Source organism: Mya arenaria, chromosome 12, assembly GCF_026914265.1.
Source record: "Mya arenaria isolate MELC-2E11 chromosome 12, ASM2691426v1".
NCBI lineage: Eukaryota > Metazoa > Mollusca > Bivalvia > Myida > Myidae > Mya > Mya arenaria.
In genome coordinates this window covers 10020886-10041442 of record NC_069133.1, presented here as the reverse complement: position 1 = coordinate 10041442, position 20557 = coordinate 10020886, and the positions used below count along the sequence as shown (strand labels likewise).

The 20557-nt window shown below is 35.2% G+C and overlaps 1 protein-coding gene across 4 annotated transcripts; it reads left to right on the top strand.

Moving 5' to 3' along the window:
- Positions 1-1349: 1349 nt before the first annotated feature.
- Positions 1350-19498, top strand: LOC128210418 (alpha-L-iduronidase-like). Of its 4 annotated transcripts, XM_052914769.1 has the most exons (17): positions 1350-1506; positions 3380-3553; positions 4273-4412; positions 4661-4804; positions 5173-5366; positions 7082-7177; positions 7950-8143; positions 8537-8637; positions 10123-10201; positions 10632-10881; positions 11168-11252; positions 12262-12371; positions 13132-13253; positions 13990-14115; positions 15620-15696; positions 16298-16416; positions 16811-19498. In XM_052914769.1, the coding sequence occupies exons 3-17, from the start codon at positions 4273-4275 to the stop codon at positions 16927-16929; spliced, it is 1956 nt and encodes a 651-aa protein (XP_052770729.1). In that variant the 5' UTR covers positions 1350-1506; positions 3380-3553; the 3' UTR covers positions 16930-19498. The 4 variants fall into 4 exon arrangements, with proteins under 4 accessions (XP_052770729.1, XP_052770728.1, XP_052770731.1 ...); XM_052914768.1 differs by lacking the exon at positions 3380-3553; XM_052914771.1 differs by lacking the exon at positions 3380-3553 and having other exon boundaries at positions 1351-1483.
- The last annotated feature ends 1059 nt before the right edge of the window (positions 19499-20557 follow it).

The window sequence follows — 20557 nt, the reverse complement described above, 5'->3', positions numbered from 1 at the left end:
CAGATCGCATTGTTTTCCCTAATTAGCGCATATGGTTCGGTTGCGATACCAGACAGTTTTATTTAACGGCTTTCATTAATTATTCAGTACCTCCCATAATAAAATATGTTACAAAGAATCAAAATTTCTACAGGAAATGATTCCATATTTTTCGGTTGCTTCAAGAACGCACGTGTTGTACATGGTATCGGCGGGACACATTGACCCGTAAGGTAACACTGGCCGCCGAATTCATTCTTTTAATTAAAAAAGAACATAATAGTACTTTTATGTCTTTCAGTTAAAATTTTCCCTTCAAAGTGTTTATAGATACATGATAAGAAAAACTTACTTCATATAATTACCTTCACGGTAATATCTAGGTGTCTGGGAACACGTAATATACATGTTTTGCACAACTAGACTCATTAGAAGTTCAAATTAGAGCTGTATTAGTAACGTTATTGAAAAAAATAAGCATTAGATCTACATCTACAAGACAACCTGTCATAGCTAGCATTATCAGTGTGTGTACACCACGTGATAAATGGCGTCATAAATGCTACGTCGGAAGGCAATATGTTGATTTCGCCTCGAATGAATCCTTTAATCAAAGATATCTTATATATTTTACATAATTTTGAAATGAAAGATGGCACAGTCTGTGCAGCTTACAGAGCCTCGCCTTCGATCTTTTACAAAAGTATATGATTGAGAGTTTAATTCCTTAAAACGTTACACTTCGACGACAAACCTTTTAACAAAACCGCCGTCTGATGGAGCATTGTCAAATCATTATTTGTCAAACATGTTTGTCGAAGTGTTTGTGGAGACTCACCACCTAATCAAACAGCGGTAATTAAACGAAGACGGGGCTCCTTTATTTGCATAGACTGCCGCCTTTGTTTTATTTAAAATGGTGAAGAAAAGGAAAAGTTATCTTTCTTTAAAGTCTTAATTCGATGCAAAATGTTGCCATCTGACATAATATGTATGGCGTAATTTATCACGTGGTATACACACACTGATTCTAATTCTAGCGGATAAGTCTAAAACTTTGTATGTATTTACATATCACTATTCCCGTGTACGCATGGAATCATTTCAGCAGATACATGGTCACCAGGCATCCCAAAATAATATAGTTGTACATTTAAAGATACCTTAATTGTAAAAGCTCTTATAACTTCATCAGAATGTAATTGACAGCCTGCTGAATCATATCGTACTGTCAAACCTAAAGAAAATAATTGTTGTAAGAATATTATTTTAACGGTTCACCAATATGCCAGAGGACGTTTTGACTAAAAAAAGTTTGAACAACTGATGTGTTATCTCCCTTGTTGTCATATTTGCCATTTCTGATCATATGTTGTTCTGATTTCATGTTTAAGATATGACTTAGATTCCCATTGTCATTTGAATGTCAGTGAATAAAAAGCAATCCACTTCTTTGGTTACGCATTTATGTTGACGGTTTCTTTCAGTTTCTCCTGATTTTCAAGTAATTGATTTTAAGTTTTTAAGGTAAAACTTTTATTTAATTTTGTTATGTTTTAAGACCATTTAGACTTCTTGCCAAGCCCTAAATGGATTGAATATAAATAAAGATTCTTACAGCTGTGTTTGAATAAAATATCTAATATCTGATAAAAAATATTTTCTCACCATTTAGAAAAAGGCAAAGCGCCGTTTTGAATGGGAAGAGAATGTTATTTTACTAAAATTTGGAATTAGCAAAGAAATGTAGAAGAATGCTTTTAAAAATGGACAAACAATTCTTTCATCAAACTAATTTTGAAAAATACACTGAATCTCTCTGGAAGTCCATCTTATTTATCATAAATAAATAAAAAGACAAAAAATTGAATTGTATTTTCATATCTGGGGAAAAAAGTATACTGGGCAGTTGCCTAATTCCGGATCAATTTTGAAATTTTCTTCAAATATTGTCATAATTGCTGAACATAAGTGAATGAACTTTTAATAGAAAAATGTTGGGTCCTGTATCAACCAAAATGGAAAAAGAATAAAAGAAAAAAAACAATTAATTATTATATAATATTCAGTACGAAAGTCGGATTTTTTCAAAGAGCAAAGTAAACATTATCAAGTCAATATACAAATATTTAAATGCTACTTTAATGAACATCATGTATTAAATGTTTAACATGTATATAAATTTTATACTTCTCTAAAGTATTTGTATGTGTATTTTTGGCGTATCCGAACTACTAATTTGTCCGAATTTGCAAAAAAAAATTAAAGTACGAATCTGCTTCATTTTTGCTTCGTTTTCATATCAAATGCTGCACAACACAAAACAATGACATCGTCAATTTATCTACTTTATATGGTAATTGGCATTGTATTTCGTGATTGACGCTAAGTCATAAACATCGTATAGTAGGTCTAGTGTTTAAAGATAACCCTGTCGAACCTCAATATAAAAGCTCGCGCTGTGTGACGTCATCCCCCACTTGTCTAAATATTGACATAAAAATTTAGGTTAGCGAAAGTTTAGAGGTATTTATTTTGGGGTTATACTCGAATAGCTGCACTTTTGTGTTGTTTCTGTTGCTATAGAGGGTCAGTTGCATAGACTGTGAGCATTCTACATTGATCATGGTCGCCGAAACGCTTTTTAAACGATTTCCGAATATTTAGGCAAATCCGGAATTAGGCAACTGCCCAGTATGTTTCAGCATAGGAAATACCATAATGGGGATGAAATTCAGCACCATGTTGGTAAAAATAACAGTGATAATGCTTTTCACAATCATTGTAAAATAAATAAGTTTAATAATATTATGTGATAATTCATGGGGAACAGAAACTCAACAAATGCACAATTTACTATGCTATGGCACCTATTACTTCATCTATATAATGTGCCAATAAGACTCCTAAAATTCCAATATGAACAAATCGTTTACAAAGCCTAAAAGTATCAGAAATGACGAACTTGTCAAATCATTATCATTCAGAGGCTTTAAAGAGCAAATAACATCACAGACTGGTAATCAGTTATCGTTTAATGCTCATTATATGGTAATACAATCTATGAAACCCATCAAGAAGCTATTTGCTAAAACCTTAACCATAATACCTAACCATCCATTTTTAAACCTCATCTTATGATTATTTTTCAACAGTATGCTCGCTTTAGAAACAAACATAAATAGTTCTATTAAAGCAATCCATTACAAAGAAATAAATGTCCATTCAATGAATTCTATTAAAGTTTAATCTGTTATAAACATGTTGTGTATGCCAGGAGCACAACTGACACAAATCAATGTTAAAACCACTTGTAAAACAAAAAACATTGTTTGTTTTTTTGTAAAAATGAACAAATAAATTCTCGGACAAGAACATTCTACATTTAAATACATTTAAGCAGTTAAATTATGGAAAGACAAGTGAGGTGATTCCAGAGGTGATGACAGTTAAGATGGAGGAAGAGACCTTTAAAGAAATGGCCATCAGAGAGGCTGTTGGATAGCACGGAGGAGGAGGCCATTAATGACATTATTTCCCAAGGAAAAAAACAATATCAACTCCTTTGTGCTCAGTAAATAGACCAATAACCTGTAAAAGTCTTATTTTTATTCTGAACTCCTTAAATTTATGCTGGACTCATTGATTTTGGAATTAAGGATTCCAGTGGACTCCTTTTTTAAAAGTCTTGGGGTCAAATGCTGGCCAACCATGTCAAATAAGGCATAAGAAACAACAATTGAGGTATTCAGAAGCATGGTGGGAACAGAAAGGAATTTTGGAAGATGGCACCGATGAGCACAAAACAATGGCAATGCCAAATGTTAACACAACATTACCAACATGAGAACTGAAATGCAGACAAGTGTCATTGAACCTAGTTTTAGGAATGTTTGGCATGATAATCCTAGTATGTATTCTTTTATTGGCTCAGGGCCATTTAGGGTCCATTTTTAAAATAAAACATCCCAATTTGCACAGCAGGATGGATACTCAGATTGGAGATCTTTAACAATAAGACAATTGGGCAAATAGATTAAGATCAATTAACAGAGGTTGTGTACAAATACTCGGTTTGAGGGGGGGGGGGTCACTTATAGAAGGCTTAAACTAGGCCTTTAATGAATAAGCTGGAATAGTTACACTATTAAAATTTAAATGATTTATGGTGCAACAAGTTTGCCCTTCAAACCTTCAAGCATTGATATTGTGTTTGATGTTGAAGTAATTAAGCTCTTAAAATTATAAGAAATAAAGTAGATAATCTTGTACATGTATGCTTTGCCGTTTCAGATGGTTACAGGGATGAAGGCACCATTCACAATCATCCCTTTACTGCTTATGTTTTATCAATCATCAGCAATTGAGGTTGTTGTGAACACATCAAGCCCTGTTGGACCACTGAAACACTTTTGGAAATCAACTGGCTTCTGGTAATTATAGAAATCATAAGCTTTTGCTCAATGTTATGTTCAATTTGTGCCTAATTTTATTATTAATACTTTTACACTATTCCATATACACTTCCACATTGAAAGGAACACTTCCGTGGCCAAACAAATAATCCATTATTATGAGTAACTGCAATCATTTCATTAGTTAAACTACAGGTATGCATTTTATCCTCAAATCACTTTTTTTAGATTTTTTTAATTTAAAATATTAATTCAAACTATTTCAGCCCTCCACTCCCCCATGAATCAGCGAGTGGTTTTGACCTTGGTGGAGACATGTCCTACAACCTGGCTATGATCGGAGCCATCCCTAGATCAGGTATCGAGCAGGTCCGCATACATTGGCTGCTGGACATCGTTACAGTTATCAGGTAGATGAATATTCCATTGTTATTGGACATATAGTGTTTTAAACTGGGAAAATATTTAAATCAATGTAATCAGATGATTAGCAAGCATTAAAAATGAGCTTGTATTAAAAAAAATATGAAAGAATGTGTTGAAAAAAACTGGCTACAGGTTTATCCATATCCAGTTGTATTGGCATCACTTATATTAAAACTTTTTACTTTTTAAAGTGAAATAGAAGGGAATGGAATTATTAAAACTTAAAAAATTGTCTCACATTCATTCATTACATTAGGTTATTGCGCAATTGAATGGTTCTGTGATATATAATAATGTTGATAACTGTCTTTAACATACAATTTAGTATAAATAAATGTGGTTTTTTTTACAGCCATGAGCCATTCAAGGCTCCTGTCTATAACTTTACTTTATTGGACAATGTGATCGACCTGCTGTACAATAACGGACTGAAGCCAGGATTTGAGCTGATGGGGAACCCATCGGGATTGTTCAGAAACTTTGAGGATAAAGAAACTGTGTACCTCTGGAAAGACCTAGTGACTCAGGTGGCTTCACGATATATTGGTATGCTTGGTATAGAGAGCTATGATCATATGTGGGGATATATTCTATATTATTATGCCCCCTTCAAAGAAGAGGGGTATATTGCTTTGCACATTTCGGTCGGTAGGTCAGTCGGTCCGTCGGTAGACCAAAGCTTGTCCGAGTGATAACTCAACAATTCCTGGATACATGGTCATCAAACTTGACATGAAGGTTGGGCCTGACCAGTAGATGACCCCTATTGATTTTAGGGCTCACCGGGTCAAAGGTCAAGGTCACAGTGACCTTTAATGGTAAAATAATTTTAAAGCTTGCCCGAGTGATAACTCAACAATGCCTAGACCTATGGTCATCAAACTCGATATGGAAGTTGGGCCTGACCAGTAGATGACCCCTATTGTTTTTGGGGGTCATTGGGCAAAAGGTAAAGGTAACAGTGATCTTGAATGGTAAAATGTTGTTCGTGTGATAACTCGACAATGCCTGCACCCATAGCCCTCATACTTGACATGTCTGTTGGGCCTGACCAGTAGATGACCCCTATTGTTTTTAGGGGTCATCGGGCCAAAGGTCAAGGTCAAGTGATCTTGAATGGTAAAAGGTTGTCGGTGTGATAACTCGACAATGCCTGCACCCTTAGCCCTCATACTTGACATGGAGGTTGGGCCTGACCAGTAGACGACCCCTATTGTTTTTAAGGGTCATTCGGCCAAAGGTCAAGTTCACAGTGACCTTGAATGGTAAAAGGTTGTCAGAGTGATTACTCGACAATGCCTGCGCCCATGGCCCCCATACTTGACTTGGACGTTGGGCCTGACCAGTAAAGGACCCCTATTGTTTTTTGGGGGTCATCGGGCCAAAGGTCAAGGTCACACTTTAGATGTTGCATCTAATCTGTAGATGACCCCTTATGATTTTAGGGTTTATCGGGTCAAAGGTCACGGTCACAGTGACCTTGAACGAAAAAATATTGTCTGTGTGATAACTTGTCAATGCCTGCATCCATGGCCCTCAAACTTGACATTTAGATTTTTTGTGACCAGCTGATGATGGATTTTGAGGTTAAACGTCATGGTCATAACACACTCTTTCCTCACACTTTGAATGGTCATAATCTTAAAACTCCCTCAACGGCATCCAATGTCAGTGACAAACCAGCTGTCATTTCGGTCCATGCATATTTCATTCAATTGTCCATATAATCCTGACAACATGGCGCTCAGGGAGGCATAATGTTTGACAAACATCTCTTGTTAACAAGATCTTATCAAGATTCAAGATTCAAAATATTTATTAAAGTAACTTAAAATATACATGCTTCACGTTAAATGATATTATAAGTTAAAGTTAAACAAACATATGATCAACATGAATATATTTAGAATTAAACATTAAAAATGATAGGGTTTTTTTTTAAATAATATAACACTTATTTTTTTTTTATTTAAACAGACCCAAAACAGAGTTAAAACATCTATATTTGGCATGATTTTCCATTTTCCTACAATCTGAATTCTCCCCAATTTAGAATGCACAGGATTAGGAATAAAATTCCCCCAAAATCAAAGGGGTCTTTTTTAACTGTATTATAATGCTGCTTAAATTAAATTTGTCCAGCTTCATTTAACTTTTGTAGGAAGTTGTAATAGAACATGCAATAAGGTATGATTTCCAGTCACTATTTAGTTCATGTTAAGGATATTGATTATCCTAACATGCATGTATGTCACTTTCAGATGAGTATGGTGCAGGGTTTGTGTCTGAGTGGAACTTTGAAACCTGGAATGAGCCAGACTGCCATGACTTTGATAATGTCAACATGACTGTACAAGGTAAGTTGTTTGTAACATTCCTGATTATGATTTGTTTCTTGTCCGTGTTAGATTTAATGACATGTAATTAGAAGTAATTCTATATGTTAATTTTTTTTATTTTTTGTTCCTGAATATCTCACTTCCGATTATTTATACTTCTGATAAAGGGGATGCACTTTAAAGGGGCTGTACTCCGTATGATGAAATAGCGAAAAGAAAGAAAATTGTCGAAAACTGACATAGACTTGGTATCGATGTTAACAATGCATTGAAACTTACTAAGTGAAGTACCACATAGTTTACAATTAATTTATTTTTGCAGTTTTTTCATATTTTCCCATTAAAAAGATTACTAGGTATGTCTACCTAGTAGAATTCATTCCTTATGTGTGATTGGCTACTCGATGTTATCACGTGATATGACCAAGTTAGGTATATAGCTTAAATATTCCAACTGTTCAGGGTAAGCCTTTGTAGCACAGTGGATACAAAACTGGACTGCAATTTTGGCGACACCGGTTCGAACCCAGTCTTCGCTCAATTTTCTTTGCTTTTTGGTTATTTTTTTTACAATTATGATATCAAAGAGTAAAACATTTTATTAAATAATTGTCCTGAGATTCGTTACAGAAAAAAACTTTTTTTGGTGCCAATCTGGTGTACAGTCCCTTTAAAATCGGCTTTATTTGTAGTCAGTGTTATAGAACTATTATAAAGGTATAAAATAGCAGCATTTGCCTTAAGTTTAAACAATAAATGCTCATCAAACAGGATTTATTACAATTTACAGGTTTTCTAAACTATTATGATGCCTGCTCAGAGGGACTGAAGGCGGCTTCGGAGTCCCTGATCCTTGGTGGACCGGGGGATGGGTGCCGGAGGACAGACTACTCCGATGCCCTGCTCGACCATGTAGTGCTGGGAACCAACTTCTTCACTGGGGAAACTGGCGTCAGGATTGATTTCCTGTCCTTCCATAGAAAGGTAAACAAGAAAGAAAAGTTTATTCAGACTGTGAAACAAGTTATTGTAACAATATATTTACAATGCTCATAGGCAAGTTACATAAGATTGTGGTCTTTGTTATTGGTTCAATCAAAACACCCTGAGGAAACCCACTTGTCCAGCTTGGTGACCATTTATCAAACTTAAAGGCCGGGATTTTAACCTGGAAGACCCTGTTGAGAAGCAGCTCACCCCTGCGCTTACCAGAACACCTTAGAAAAAATCCTAAATTTATATATTATATCTATGTGAGGATAACACAATGAACAATAGATTCATAAAACATCATACTCTTCTTTTTTGTAGCATTTCCTACGTGTGCTTCTGATTATAGACACAAATTGAGAACTCATGCTACTTTATTTCTATCAGGGCAGTGGATTTTCAAAGAAGATTATGGATGATGAGATTACGCTGATGTCACAAATAGCCACTAAGTACCCGACCCTGGCAGACAAACCCTTCTATAATGAGTAAGAATTAACATTCAAATCTGTTACATGTAAGTCAGTAAGAAATACATGCAGGTATGGTGAACAAATGAAGGCTAAGGACATAGGCCCTGTTTTAATGAGATATGATAGTGTAACATACTGCAAAAATTGCTATGTGCACCTGTTTGGGTTCAAACCCATGACCTCTAACTCTACAGGCGGACACTCTACCGTGTCACTATAGCGAGACGGTATAAGTGCCACTATATACATATCGAACACCCGGTTACACATTCCCCCTCTATATTGAACTTCTCAAGAGGCGGACACACTACCGTGTCACTATAGCGAGACAGTATAAGTGCCACTATATACATATCGAATACCCGGTTATACATTCCCCCTCTATATTGAAATTCATCCTCGAATTTCGGAGACAAGGGCCAATTTGCAATGACCTTGAGGCATATCGTGCAACACAGGCCCCACATTGGGCGCCAAATGTAACATACTGCACAAATTGCTATGTGCACCTGATGGGGTACGAACCCACAACCTCACGTTCTGCAGGCGGACACTGCGTTGCTATAAAAGCTAGCTCTTGAGTGAGACAGAATAAGTGCGCTTTTTACATATCGATTGCCCGGTTACATTAGTCGTAAACTAAACACTGCTTAAGAGTGCTCAAGGACACTTGTTGATTTATGAGCAGAATCTATGCAATAAATGTCCTTATGAAAATAAACCACATTTCATTAATAGAAAAACCATTCTGCCCCATACATTCTTTATTTATTGAAATGCGGTAAAAGCCAAAAACTGAGAAATGCCTGGATGTTTACTATCTTCAGTCGTAGGATCTGTATCGAATTGGAGCCCTGGTTCTTTCGCTGTTCGCCCATAGAATTGAAATTGGTTGAATGAAAATTAACTTCTTCTCATCCCCTACCTATCAGAACTTCCTTTGTTTGGAAGATATAAATTGGTTGGTTAGTCCACAATAAATAGTATTTTGGCATTTCCTGACCAATTCACAGAAATAAGATTTTTTTCCTCTCCTGTGTTCATATAATTTTTCTTTCATTTTTCATACATATTTAAGGGGTTAGGAAGTAAAAAGACAAAACCTATCTACCTACCAACCAACACATCTTAATGGGGGAAGGGAAATTCCATACACACTTTTTTTGATTGTGGCTTTTTATGAAAGATTTTGAGTTAACTACAAAGAAGATATATCCCTCATTAAATTGTAATGGCAGAACTAGAAAATTTAAATAGCCATTATTGTTCACTACACATATTCATCTTACCTTCACTTCATTTTGCAGGCTAGTGCAATGGTGTATTGCATATGACATTTTGATTTGATTTATATATTTATAGTTTTCAATTCAGTGAGTTTCAGTAACCTATGACATTCAAAGTTACAATAAACTTATTTCTTAAGTAACAGCTCAACAAAATCAAGATGTTGCATGATCTTCAGGTGATACGTATCTGTAAGCTGATGTTAACTTTCAGCGAGGCCGACCCTCTTGTTGGTTGGTCCCGGGATGAGGAATGGAGGGCAGACTCTACTTACGCGTCTATGGTTGCTAAGGTATGATATGATAACCAAGAAAACATAAACAAGTTTATGTTAGTTACCTTATTGTTTACGCTCTTTGGAATGCTACTGAATTTTGTAAAATTCATATTTAATCTTTTATCACATATCAAGTTTTATTACAGTCCAGGGGCCTGTTTCATTAAAGGATTTTAGTTATAAATCAATATTCTTAAATTGGTATATGCTTATAATTGTTAAAAGAAAAGATTTTCTTTATTTCTTCAACTTCTTACTAGGTGTTTTTTTTAATCCTGCTAAAGTTCAGTTCACCCAAATATGTAGGAAAATAATGAAAAACACAAAGATAATTCCTAATATACATGACGAAAATCATTTAAGATCTTTATTGAAATCGACCTTAATACATATATGTAGGTCTTAATGATTTTACTTGTAATTGATGATAGAAGATCCATTGCAGGTAATTGTTCAGCACCAAAAAGCCTTCATCTCCAACAAGAATCCCAAAATTAAGAACTACCATCTCCTTAGTAATGATAACGCGTTCCTCAGCTGGTACCCTCACCAGTTCACCCAGCGAACATTGTTGGCACGGTTCCAGATAAACACAACTAGTCCACCCCATACACACTTCTTTAGGAAACCAGTCTACTCGGTGATGGGTTTCCTGTCTCTCCTTGGAGAAACTGAAGTCCAGGCAACTGTTACGTGTAAGAATTTCTTCCTGTCTTCATAAACCATTTCGAATGTACATGCATTACTTTTCTTTTACTTTCATCTTAATATGTACATTTAAATGTAACATTTAAGTTCAAGAAATTACATAGATTTGTTTGAATTTTTTGTTGGCGAAAAACGTTAAACGTCAAAATTAGCTGCCCCGATTATACATAGCTCCTGAGGGTAAATTCTAATGAAAGATAAATTTTTGAATTTTTTTTGACAAACTCAGTTACTTGTTCTCCCCTCAAATTATGCATAAATATTGTATTTTAGCTAACAGCTCAAGCCCAGACCTAGAGGCCAATTTTGGTGTTTTAGCAAGCACACACTCGCCCCGCATAAATGGAACAGCTGACAGGTGGGTGGGACTATTTATTATTCAGAACTTGTCTCATATTTACAATAAGGTTACCAGTATATGGATAGATGTAGCCATATGAGATCTGGTTCCATTTTCATGAAGTGTCTTTAAAGTCCTTTGTAACAAAATCAAGTTATTAAATCCCATTTTTTTTGTCTTGGCCAAAATGTGTCTTGTTCTCATTTTCAAGACGTAAAGAAAGTGATTTTCATTATACTCATCTAACTAAACTAGTCACAGGGTTATAGACCACATCCTATAGGACACACAAACTATTTTCTACTGTGTAATAATAATGATAATATTAGATCAACAAAGTCATGAGTATCACTTCAATATATTTTGATTAAAGCTAGCCTCAATTTCACAAAATATCTTGAAGTCTAAGTGTCTTAATTATTTCATTTACTGAAGTTACTTTCTTAAACTAACTTTTAAGAAACAAAATATAGCTTCTCATGAGTATAATGAAGATCATTTTCTTTTATTTAAAGTCTTGAAAATGAGAACATGACACATAAAAGAACTGTTTTGGTGAAGAAAAAACACTGCCTGCATACCACATTATTAAAACATCATATGTAAACAGAAACTTAATGCATTCTTCGATAAAAGTTTAGCCACACAATACCAATTTGAAATAATTTCCTGCATAGATAGCAGGTGTATATATTAAGAAGCAAATCCTTTCTAAAAACTATCTAGTATTATAAGCGTGAATGTGTGACATTTATGTTATTTGTTTGCTTGTCCCTCTTTTGAGCTTGAGCTACCAAATATATCTTAATGGGGCTACACATTAACCTTATGCAGTCATCCTGGACTTGGAATTGAAGCATTGATCATATCTGAGAAATTATGATAGGTGTAAAACACATATATTTGGTCGAAAAATGTCCAAATTTTCCATCAACATTCTTTTAACATAAGAAAACAAATATGTAAACTCACCTGGTATGTACATTATGAGAAAGTAACAGGAAAAATGACATTATTTTCTTTGCAGTTGGCAGAGTACTGTGCTGTTCTATGTTAGTAATGACACGGGGCCTCAACTGTTCAACACATATGCTTACCTGTACATGGATATCAACCCCCCTGAATGGGCCTCAGAGGGTAAGTTCGATGTTTGATGTTAAAATCAGATTGAAATTGATATTGGATATTGACATTAGGTCCCATTTATTTTTAGATAGTTATCATTGCCTCTTCTTTGACTATATTGGTTCAATTAATTCATAGTGAATTTTAATGCATTTGACAGGCAATTGCTTGTGTCGATACCAAAATATTTGAATTGGTGGAGTTCATAGTGGGACTTGCCTTAAAGCAGTATTTCCCCATTCTCTAGTGTCATTATCTCATAAGTACTTGAGTCATTATTCAGTCTCAGTCTCAACTCATTTTACCGCAAATTATACACAAAGAATGATTCACAATTGTATATGTCTAGCACATTCTCTGATAGATTATGTTGATACAAACATTTGGTCTGTATTCTCAAGAAAATAATTTTAATGTAGAAATTTTACTCCTTACTTTTAGTCCAATTTATAATGTATTATTACTCAAGTAAAGTATTTGCTCTTTTCTTAATTTTTTAAAGAGTATTGAACAATGATGCTTATTCAGATAGTCTGTGCGAGAATGCGCTATTAAAGGAGTAAAACTTATAAGATATAAAGTTACACCATTTCGTTATGTGTAAAAAAAATCAGGTTCAGATTGAGGAATTAGTAAGTGTTTTCATAATATTGATTCCTGATATACTGGTGGACTTCCAAGGAGAGATATCCAATTATAAAACTGCATATTAGTTCTTGCAGTATGACATGAACATGTATGATTCAATGAATTTCAAACCATTCTATTGCAGAATTGTACATGACAGGCTGGTGGCTGGACAATACTGTGGGAAACCCATATAGGATCTGGGAAAACGCTGGAAAACCTTCCTACCCCAACCTAGACCTACAGAAACAGATGAGAGTTGATACAGTAGGTGGTGTTTTAATCGTGGAAAGTTTGATAAGACATGTGGATATTAAAGTGACACTCTTATTCAAAATCAATACATACACATGTTTTAAAAAACATAAATTATGAGTGATAACCCTTAAACTACTTACTAAATAATGCATTTATGGAAAATATTAATTACTAATAACAAGATTGTAACCGTGTTTTTAATAGCTGAAAACGCAAAAAATATATGATTGGTGAATGCTAAAAGATTTACTGCGATATACTATTGTACCATAATTGGTTGAAATACCGTGTTTTCTGCATCTTTCTTTTAAATTAAACTTGGTATCCTGAATGAAAACCATTGTTTTCGACATTTATTCATCTGTTTTGATATATTTAATCAATTATTTTAATTGTGGTAAGTCTTATTTGGGAGTAAGTGAATCTACTTACCGTAATCATTTGGTTCAGTGGAGTCCTAGTTCCTATTTATAAAGCAAGCAGAGATATTCAAAAATACGAACTAACTCAAGTTTGTTTGGACCTGATAAGATTAAATCTTTCTAAACAGTACATGGTCATTGGTATGTTGAGATTATATAACAAATTGAATAATGGCCCATCCGTACAAGCTGACCATTTCAAATATTTACAGCCTGACCAGATGTTATGTTACAATATTTTGTCCTATTTTGTGTTTTCATTAGTGACCACAAACAATAGTTTTGTAGTCAGCTTCTAAATCATGTATTTGTTCTGATTCCAGAGCATTTTGCCCCGGTTTAGCACCTCGGTGAAGGCTGGGTACCAGTACATAGGCAAATTTTTCCTGGAAGAACCGGCTGTGATACTGGTACATGTCTGCTCCAGGGCTTCACTTCCTCCTGACCAGGTATGCATACATGTTTTAATGGTCAGATTTAGGGTTCTCACTCACTTACTTAAATTGAAATAATTTTCGCAGTCCCAGGGGCAGTGATTACGAACAGTCTCAAGTCTGAGTCTAGACTCGAACAGCACTTTTATCAAATTTCACAACCTCTTCTCTATTCCATTTCTTTCTCAAACATAAGTCTCTATTTCAAATAGTAACTAAAACAATCAGCAACTTTTATCATCAGTACCTAAGTAGGAGGTAAGCTCCAATGAGATGAAGATATAGGGGTATGTTGTTCTGCCACGTAAGTCTGAACTCAGACCTGAGATTGTTGGTAATCATGGCCCCATGAACTCAGACCTGAGATTGTTGGTAATCATGGCCCCATGAACTCAGACTTGAGATTGTTGGTAATCATGGCCCCATGAACTCAGACTTGAGATTGTTGGTAATCATGGCCCCATGAACTCAGACCTGAGATTGTTGGTAATCATGGCCCCATGAACTCAGACTTGAGATTGTTGGTAATAATGGCCCCATGAACTCAGACTTGAGATTGTTGGTAATCATGGCCCCATGAACTCAGACTTGAGATTGTTGGTAATCATGGCCCCATGAACTCAGACCTGAGATTGTTGGTAATCATGGCCCCATGAACTCAGACCTGAGATTGTTGGTAATCATGGCCCCATGAACTCAGACCTGAGATTGTTGGTAATCATGGCCCCATGAACTCAGACCTGAGATTGTTGGTAATCATGGCCCCATGAACTCAGACCTGAGATTGTTGGTAATCATGGCCCCATGAACTCAGACCTGAGATTGTTGGTAATAATGGCCCCATGAACTCAGACCTGAGATTGTTGGTAATAATGGCCCCATGAACTCAGACCTGAGATTGTTGGTAATAATGGCCCCATGAACTCAGACCTGAGATTGTTGGTAATCATGGCCCCATGAACTCAGACCTGAGATTGTTGGTAATCATGGCCCCATGAACTCAGACTTGAGATTGTTGGTAATCATGGCCCCATGAACTCAGACCTGAGATTGTTGGTAATAATGGCCCCATGAACTCAGACCTGAGATTGTTGGTAATCATGGCCCCATGAACTCAGACCTGAGATTGTTGGTAATCATGGCCCCATGAACTCAGACCTGAGATTGTTGGTAATAATGGCCCCATGAACTCAGACCTGAGATTGTTGGTAATAATGGCCCCATGAACTCAGACCTGAGATTGTTGGTAATCATGGCCCCATGAACTCAGACCTGAGATTGTTGGTAATAATGGCCCCATGAACTCACATTGTTACTATTATACTTATTACAAGTAATATAAATTTTGAAGTAAAGAGTAATATGGCATTTAGAAAAAAAGACAGCAACCAATCTTACGGAATGGACTTATATTTTTTTAGTTGTGTAGGAATAGTTTCTGTATATATAGTATGAACAAACTGTAATAGTATTATGTGCATGCAATGTACAAGTAATTGCAAATTTGTTTTTGTTTCAGCCCAATAATGTTAATATAAGAAACATCACGAGTGGCCAGATCTTAATCACATGGTCGGACAAATGCCTGAACTCTAGGTAAGTCTATGTTTGCTTTATGTCTGTTAAATTCTGATTCTTGTGTCGCCTGCAAAGCATGGCAGACTTAGGGATAACTTTGTCTTGCCCTGTCATCGTCCATGTCACACTAAATTCTATTGTTTGCTATCAAATTATTTTGATCCAATTTGTTTCGAGTCTTCAAACTTGGTTTACATATTGGTCATTGCACAGTGAGCCTTATTGATTTTTTTTGTGAAAGGTCAAGATGATATTTAGTAGTGAAATAATTGGCACTTACACTTCTGATCAATAATTTGTTTTGAACAACTTGGTCTTGGTGTATGTGCATCATTCATGGTTGATTTTTGGTCAAAGGACATGGTCTTGTAGATCTTTATTTAAAACATTTTTGGAGGTTCCTGACAGTCCCGACAGGCAACTTATTTGATTCTCTGAAGAAATTCCAGTAATGAGAGTTCCATAAATAAAATGAATTAGACAGTCTTCGGTTGATTAAATTACAGAAAAAGATAACCAATTGTCCTTGATCTCTAGGTTAAGTATTTCTGGCTCTGATGTTTATTGTTTTTATCATACCTACTTTGTTTAACCTACTTTTGTGTTTCACTTTCTGCAGGTGTATTTTAAACTATGAGGTGGCATTTTCCCCTGATGGTTCCCGCTTCACGACCCTTGAGCCGGGCTACAACCTTGGCATGTCTAACTCACTCGTGTACACACCACAGCCTAAACAAGGTATGGGACTCTTCTCTGAAAACATTTATTTATATTGATATCCGCATTGTTACAGAGTGCAGATTAAATGTTTCAAGATTCAATTATCTTGATGAAGGCATAAATCCAAATCTTGATTGATAAAATGTATAAAAAGAATTTGACCTTAGTCTAGAGATGGTGGTTCTTGCTGGCGTAACCCCCAAAAATGTTTTAATGTAATAGAGGGGTTTGGTGGTCCTCCCCCCTGGAATACCTATTCCCCTAGTTTGGCTTGTATTATATTAGATGATGAGTTTTAGTTTGATTTAGCCCATAACCCAGTTTGTATAACCTATTTTGATGGAATGTATTTTTTTAAGTATGATTCCCTATACTTATATAACATGTATGCACTATGTGTGTTTTTTTCTAGGAGTGCCACCAGACAGCCTGGTGACTGGTTACTACAAGGTTAGAGCCATGGACTACTTCAGGGACTACAGTGAATACTCCTTGCCTGTCCAGTACCCTCCACAGGGGCAGGGGAGATAACTGTTTATCTACAATCTTATTACCTCCATTTACAAATTGAAATTACTCAGGTTGGCTGTTGACAAAGAAAAAACAGACAAGGGTTGGCATTCTTTGCAGGGCTCCGATTGATATGGAAAATATACAAAAATACTTTCATTTATAATAGCCTTATAGGGTCTTTTTCACAAGTTCAAGTTCAAGTTTTATTCATCAAGGCATATAATATGCATGTGACATAACAAAACAATGAAACACATATTAATTAACATCAAATAAAACAGTGAACAAACATGTCAAACACAAAAAAGAAACTTTACTAAACAACATCACAATTCATTGTGTCATGCATAAAAAAATCTCACGTGAGATGTGAACAAAATGAAATGTAAAATGATATTACATCATTGAAAGTTTGAAGAACAGCTGTATCGTTAACACATATTTAAAAATATATGTCAGACATAAAAAGCTTTCTTTTGCCAAAAACTGTTAGTAGGGTTAATCAGAATAAATGACTTAAGGGCTTGGTTCACAAATCTGTTTAAATAAGAATGTCAGTTGCTGTTTGGTAAACCTACAAAAGTAGGTAAAATAACTCAAAAATTGAACAAAGTTAAATACCAAATGTTGCCAATATGAATTCGGAGTTGCAATGTAAACATGGCGATGATGCTATGAAGTGTTTTCTGTGCCAAAGACATAAATTCTTATGCTACGTATTCTAAGGGAAGTCACTGCTGACTGGTGCTAGTGATTTGGTATGTGAGAGTACATGTACTTCCAGATTATGCCTGTGTTGAACAGACTGCGATAATAATTTTGTGGTAATCATGATGGTGCTATTTGACATGTTAGATTCAATCATCTGTACACATTCCAATGATTGAAAACAGCTGAATTGTATTCCAATGATTGAAAACAGCTGTATTGTTTTCCAATGATTGAAAACAGCTGTATTGTATTCCAATGATTGAAAACAGCTGAATTGTATTCCAATGATTGAAAACAGCTGTATTGTTTTCCAATGATTGAAAACAGCTGTATTGTATTCCAATGATTGAAAACAGCTGTATTGTATTCCAATGATTGAAAACAGCTGTATTGTATTCCAATGATTGAAAACAGCTGTATTGTAATGTACATAGTATATTCATCATTTTATTCTTTGTTTGTTAATGATGCAATTTGAAATGAATATTACAAGTTATTTTTATTCTCAAAGGCCCGTTTCCCAATTTTGCTGAACCGAGTTATTAGGATTATATGGATTATACCCATTAAAATTTTACCCCTATTTTAGTACAAACCTGGATTGGATAAGGAACCGCAGAGCAATTGACCATAGTAATCTGATAATTGGTAATATGATGCATTCTTTTAAATATGATGATGATTTTGAATATTTTGCAGGATTTTCAATGTCGTTGTAAAACATGTTTTATATAAAGTTGCCATGGATGAAATTCCATTTTGTATGTGATTAAGGAAATACATTTTATTCATATCACATGTGATATTTATAGATTCTGCGGATGAAATTCCACTTTGTACGTGTTGTATGAAATTCAGTGTTGTTGTATTATATTATGTTTTGGGAAATGTGCAATACTAGTATTAATGTATTAATTTTTCGTCAATACTGTTTATGATACCCAAAGGGAGAGCATATAGTTGCCACTTTGTCAGTCCTTCTGTCCATCAGTAGTCCTACCATCTGTCACACCCCTGTCCAGAAATTAACTTCCAAAATACTGATGGGATTGAAATAAAACTTGGAAATAAGATAAATGGTAATGAGAGGAAATACAGTGCACAAGAACCATAATCCTATCATGTATATTATAAAGTTATCTGCCCTTAACCATGTTTTCATTATTGGTGCTTGTCTGCCATATCTTTAAAAATACTACCAGTTAATGAAATTTTAAATATAATAATAAGAGAAACTGCGGTGCACAAGAACAGTACTCCTGCCTTGCATATTTTTTAAATTTTAGTTATATCCCCTTACCCTGATATTTTTCAAAACTGGGTACTTGTCCGGGTCATATCTTGAAAAATACGTATTTTAATGAAACTTCATAAAATTATGCAGATGGATGCAGATAGATGGCAAAAAGAGGAAGTGCATAACCCAAAAACCATAATCCTGCCCTGAATTTGTATTAGAAACTCCCCCTATCTAATTGTTTTTGAAAGTTGGAATTTGTCCAGACCACATCTGGAATATTTTTGGTTTTCAATTGCTGGTTTTTTAATTTCTTGAAATTTTCTTTAAAATTTATATCTAAAACCTGCCTATATCTTTCCATGTTATGAATGTTTCCAACTTGTGTTTGATAGTGCTACAACCATTTAATTTTGACCAGCACATTGTATTACAATTTCTGCCTTTTCATATAAAATTGGAGTGCATCCACTACTACCAGTGATATTTGTAAATAGTTTGAGTGTTGTGTATAGCACATGACCATGTTTTTAAACTAAATTTTATGTTGTATCTGAGTAGAAATGTTGTTAAATGTTATATTGTACACCTTAAACCATATGTATGGTATACTTAATAACCTTTGAAAAGTGAAGTAAAAGTGAAGGTGAATTTGTTTGTCTCTAGTATGATTAAATGGCCGTTTTAAAAAAAAACAACATTTTAACTGCAGCCTATAGGCTGGCAAATGGGCAGTGTCCAGTATGTTGTCCGCTCAATAGCTTCTGAAGCATTTGTCCAATTATCACCAAACTTGGTCAGAATGTGTATTTTTATAATATCTTGGACAAGGCTGATAACCATGCAGCCATATTGCTCTTGTCACTGATAAATATAGCCTTTTAATTGTAGAAATTAACTCAAATCAAACCTGTCAAATCAATAACTTTTGAAGCCTTTGTCCGTCCAATCATTCTCAAATTTAGTTAGAATATGTATGGGAATATTATCTCGACAAGGTCAATAACCCGCCATATCGCTGTAGTCACTCAAGAGTTACTGACCCTAAATTATGGAAACTACCTAAACTTGATCTTGTTTGCTCAACAACGTCAGAAGCCTTTGGCCAATCATCACCAAATTTGGTCAGAACAAGTATCGGCATAATATCTCGAAAAAGTTAGATAAACAGCCATATCACACACTAGTCACACGAGAGTTATCACCCTTTAATATTGAAATTAACTGAAATCGGTCTTGTCAGATCATCTTCGGGGGTATATTGCTCTGCAAATGTCTGTTGGACAGTCTGTCGGTAGGTTGATAGACCAAAGCTTGTCCAAGTGATAACTAAACAATGCCTGGACCTATGGTCCTCAAACTTGACTTGGAGTATGGATATTTTTAGGTCATCGTCTCAAAGGTCAAGGTCACTGTGACTTAAAATGCTAAAAGCTTGTCCAAGTGTTAACTTGACAATGTCTCGACCTACGAGCCCAAAACTTGACATGGAGACAGGGCCGGACCAGTGAATGACCCCTATTGATACTGAGGTCATCAGGTCAGGGTCACAGTGACCTTAAATGTAAAAATCTTGACGTGTGGTATATAAACATTGCCTGCGCCAATGGCCCTCAAATTTGTCATGAAGGTTGGGCGCGACCAGTAAATGACCCCTATTGATGTTCAGGTCAAAGGACTTTTAATGCGAAAAGCTTG

Excerpts from the sequence above, each read along its gene's own strand:
- LOC128210418 (XM_052914767.1), top strand. The coding sequence starts at position 3,869 with ATGTTTGGCATGATAATCCTA. Across the intron at positions 5,367-7,081 it reads GGTGGCTTCACGATATATTG|ATGAGTATGGTGCAGGGTTT; the intron begins GTATGCTTGGTA and ends TGTCACTTTCAG. Across the intron at positions 13,254-13,989 it reads AACAGATGAGAGTTGATACA|AGCATTTTGCCCCGGTTTAG; the intron begins GTAGGTGGTGTT and ends TTCTGATTCCAG.